The 4,412-nt window shown below is 50.8% G+C and overlaps 1 protein-coding gene across 1 annotated transcript; it reads left to right on the forward strand.

Annotated features, from left to right (window-relative positions):
• Positions 1–863: 863 nt before the first annotated feature.
• LOC126994747 (uncharacterized) lies at positions 864–1,316 on the forward strand. Its single transcript, XM_050854031.1, has one exon. It carries the CDS (start codon positions 864–866, stop codon positions 1,314–1,316), a length of 453 nt encoding a protein of 150 aa, XP_050709988.1.
• Positions 1,317–4,412: the final 3,096 nt, after the last annotated feature.

Consider the following 4,412-nt stretch of genomic DNA (forward strand, 5'->3'; position numbering starts at 1 on the left):
TCCTCCAGCAGTACTGCAGTTGTGCATCGGCCTCCGCCCCATACTGCTGTAAGGGCGGGTGGCACCTGGCCCTGTGCGGCAGCCGGCACCTCACCACCGCCGAGGCTGGATACGCAGCTGTGGAAGGGGAGGCTCTGGCGGTGGCGTGGTGCCTCCAAAAGGCGAGGTTGTTCCTGCTGGGATGCCCAAACCTCACCATCGTGACCGACCACCGCCCCCTTGTGAAGCTCCTAGGAGACAGCTCTGACGAGCGTTGTCAACCCCAGGCTCTTCAGGCTCAAGGAACGAACACTACAGTTCCGATTCCAAATCAAATACTGCCTGGGAAGAGCAACACCGCCGCCGACTTTCTGTCCCGCTACCCAGCTCTCAGGGCACCCCCGACAACAGCGGACCTCGACTCGGACGAGGATATCATCGGGGCAGTCGCCGCCGCAGTCATAGCCTGCACCGATCGGGAGGGACGCGTGGTGGACGAAGAGGAGGTCAAGCGGAAGGCCGCCGACGACCCGACGTACCAGATGTTAGTCGCCAAGGTCATGGCGGGTGACTGGCACCAGCATAAAGCACAAGAAGTGGCATCCCTGCGTCCCTTCTATGGGGCGAGGGACAGGCTGGCAGTGATGCACGACGTAGTGACATACATGTTTGACCAGGGGTACGTGCGCCTCGTCATCCCCGAAGCTCTCCGACAGCAGGTAGCAGCAAACCTACACGCCAGCCACCAGGGCCTCGGTTCCATGCTGCGGAGGGCGAGGCAGTGTGTATACTGGCCGGGGATTGAGGGGGACCTGCGGCACCACCGCTCCGCATGCACAGAATGCGAAACACGCGCCCCATCGCAGCCCGCTGAAACGCTGGCGATGACGCCGCCCCCTGAGTACCCGTTCCAGCAGACGGTGGCCGACATGTTCCAGCACGAAGGACACACGTACATGGCCTACGCCGACAGGCTTGCCGGCTGGCTGGAAATAGCTCACTTCCCACACGGCGCCACGTCCCAGAGAATCAAGACGCAACTGCGGCGATACTTCGCCTGCTGGGGGGCCCCGGAGCAAGTATCCACGGATGGCGGCACGAACCTGGCCAGCGACGAGATGATGGAGTTCCTGAAAAAGTGGGGCGTGTTGGTGCGCATGTCCTCCGCCCAATACCCACAATCCAACGGAAGGGCCGAGGTCGCCGTCAAGACAGCCAAGAGGCTCATCGTGCCCAACACCGGCGACGGAGGCAAACTCGACACTGACAGGATGGCGCTGGTGTCATCAACCACCTTTCAACAATCACATCCAACGCCTACCACCAGATGCGTTTAACACAACTTATCAACAGTCATTCGCATACCTTAATTGCGCTTCTTATTTTCATCACGCGCAAACATGTGTGCTTACCCAGGGCTGTGAACAAGGGTGCCTTCGTACACCAGCCTAATATATTTGGTGACCTCTGACCATACTGTCATAACATTACCGATGATAAATTGCCCTTGTGATGGTAAACCTCTCCCTTATTCTTCCTCTTCACTATTCCACCTTTCACCCCCTCTCATTTCCCTCTATTTCCTCACATCGCCAAACAGTGACTGGTGCGTCAATCTGTAAGAAGGCTGATACAAATGAACCAGGTAATTACAGTTAGAGCGAGATCAATTAGAGCGAACCGCAATTAGCGCAAGCCACCATCTACCAAGAAAAAAATTAATTAGTGCGAAAGCCTCAGTTAGCCCGGCCGCCCCTCACGGCGGGAGTCTGTTCTCACTACCCCAATAAACGTATCTATTCATCGCTGACCTCTGACTCCACCTCTCACCCCAACAAGCTTTTATATTAATGATGAAAACCTTCGTAACACACACACACACACACACACACACACACACACACACATACCATTTTAGCGACCTGCCCTGAAGCCAAGACTGTTAGTTCACGTGTACGGCTGGGCGCCCGAAACCTGAGGAGGAAGAAGAAAAGTTAGGCCCATGCTCTTACATATGTTGGCACACAAGTAGGCCTACACATATTTGACAAGGCTTTCACAGGAGTTGTGGGTATGTCCACGGGTTCATTTATTCTCTTTTCCTCCATATATTACGTTTAGCTGGCTCAAGTGGTAGTTTAGGGTTACCAGCCCTTAGTAGTACTTGGCGTATTGTCTTTTCTGACCCCAAACTATCGCCCCATAAAGATAACAATATGCATTTATAATTATTGTTAACGTCGGTAATTACTGATGCTCTTTTTTGCAATATTTATGGGCCAGAAACAGAAAGATACAATGTTATGCCTACGGTAAGCTGGTAACATTGAGGGGAGTGAGGGAGAATAATAAAGCTTTGTCCTAGGGCCACCTGGGTGTTATTCTATACATATACCGTCCCTGGCACCAATGACTGGCACCACACTGATTCTGGCACCACACAAATCTATGCCACTATGAACACTGCCTGGCATCACATAGCACTGCATAACACCTGACCCCATGTCACAGGAGAGGGGTAGGCAGGTCAGGTAACAAGACAGCCTAACACTGGGTAACTAATCTGTCTTGCATCACATAACACTGTCTGTGGCACTGTTAACACTGCCTGGCACTCCAGGCCCACGGGTGATAAAAGAGGGGAGGGACACTCAGGAAGATATTGCAGACCAGTGAGTTACATGAAGACTGGCCAACATTACACCCATCTATAAGAAGGCTGATACAAATGAACCAGGTAATTACAGACCAGTGAGTTACATGAAGACTGGCCAACATTACACCCATCTATAAGAAGGCTGATACAAATGAACCAGGTAATTACAGACCAGTGAGTTAATGAAGACTGGCCAACATTACACCCATCTATAAGAAGGCTGATACAAATGAACCAGGTAATTACAGACCAGTGAGTTTGACCTGTCATATGCAAAATAATGGAAACCATAATAAGAGAAAATTTTCAGAGCATTTGAAGAATTATCAACCACTCAGCAGAAAACAATACTACAGACGGGCAGATGATGAACGGTGCCGGCTGCAGCTCATTGCCGTGCTGGACCAATGGACACAGTATCTGGACGAAGGCAGCGCAGTGGATGTTGCATATTGCGATTCTGCTAAAGCATTTGATAAAGTTCCACACAGGAGATTAATTGAGAAAAAGTTATAACATCAGGGCAACATTTTAAACTGGATAGCAGCATTCTTTTCCATTTCCAGCAACTACGATGGGTTTTGACAAGCGGACAGGTGGCGTGTTTATGTCACAAGGGTGTATTTTGACGCTCTTCCCTTTCTTCACCCTGGAGCTGGCAGTCTCACCGCCCATCGACCTGAAAGAGACCGTGAGGCCAGCGTGGAGAAATACACCCTTGTGACATAAACACGCCACCTGTCCGCTTGTCAAAACCCCGTCGTGTGTGCTAGAAATCTTGTAATTACCACCATGCCGTGCCTTTCCTTAAAATGTTTCTTGAACAAACCACCTCCTCCTCCAGTCTATTCCATGCTTCTGTGTGGGTGTGTGGGTGTGTCCCTTCCCCCAAGTCCCCGAAGGCTCACTTTTTGATGGCGACTCCCCCAAAGAGGTAGGCACGGTTGAGCAAGAAGACATTGAGCACCCGGTGAGAAATCTGCATGGTGGGCGACAGCACGATGCTCACATTCTGGTAGGTCATCTTGGTGTCACGCTCCTGAGGGGGAAGACTGAGGTGAGGAGAAGGTATGTTGGGGGGACACAGCCGTTAATTAACCGTGTAGCAGCGACGGGCCAAATTTGTGGCTTTACCATGTAGCAGCGACGGGCCAAATTTGTGCCATGATTTAAACCTCCAAAATAGATGATACATAATCTGATCACAAATTCTTTGATATATAGAAGTATAGAAGGAAAAGAGAGGAATACAGAAGGAAAAGAGAGGAGAACAGAAGGCAATTAAAAAGAATATGGAGGAAAAAGAAGGACAAAAGAGGAAAATTGAAGGAAGAGAGAGAGAGAGAGAGAGAGAGAGAGAGAGAGAGAGAGAGAGAGAGAGAGAGAGAGAGAGAGAGAGAGAGACTGCGAGCTCCGGGGTGAGGAAAGGGAAGAGCCCGCGCAGAAAAGAACACCCCTTGTAACCTAAACACGTCTGCTGGCTTGTCAAAACCAGGCTGGATGTGCTAGAAATGTTGTAATTACCACCACAGCCTGCCCTAAACGCACACCCACTAAAGAGCTTGTGGTGATGATAAGCGAGGGTTGTTTTGGTAGGTGACAGCCCTGTGTGACCTGCTGTAGCCCTGGTCAGGTCAGCCTTGACGTGAGATTAACTTTAATTAACAAGAGTACTACATCACAGCAGTGCGAATATTCCCGAAGCCTCTGTACAGGGTCCCAGGGTCACATGGGTGTTATTCTATACATTTGCCGTCCCCGACACGAATGGCTGGCA

Source organism: Eriocheir sinensis, unplaced genomic scaffold (assembly GCF_024679095.1).
Source record: "Eriocheir sinensis breed Jianghai 21 unplaced genomic scaffold, ASM2467909v1 Scaffold865, whole genome shotgun sequence".
NCBI lineage: Eukaryota > Metazoa > Arthropoda > Malacostraca > Decapoda > Varunidae > Eriocheir > Eriocheir sinensis.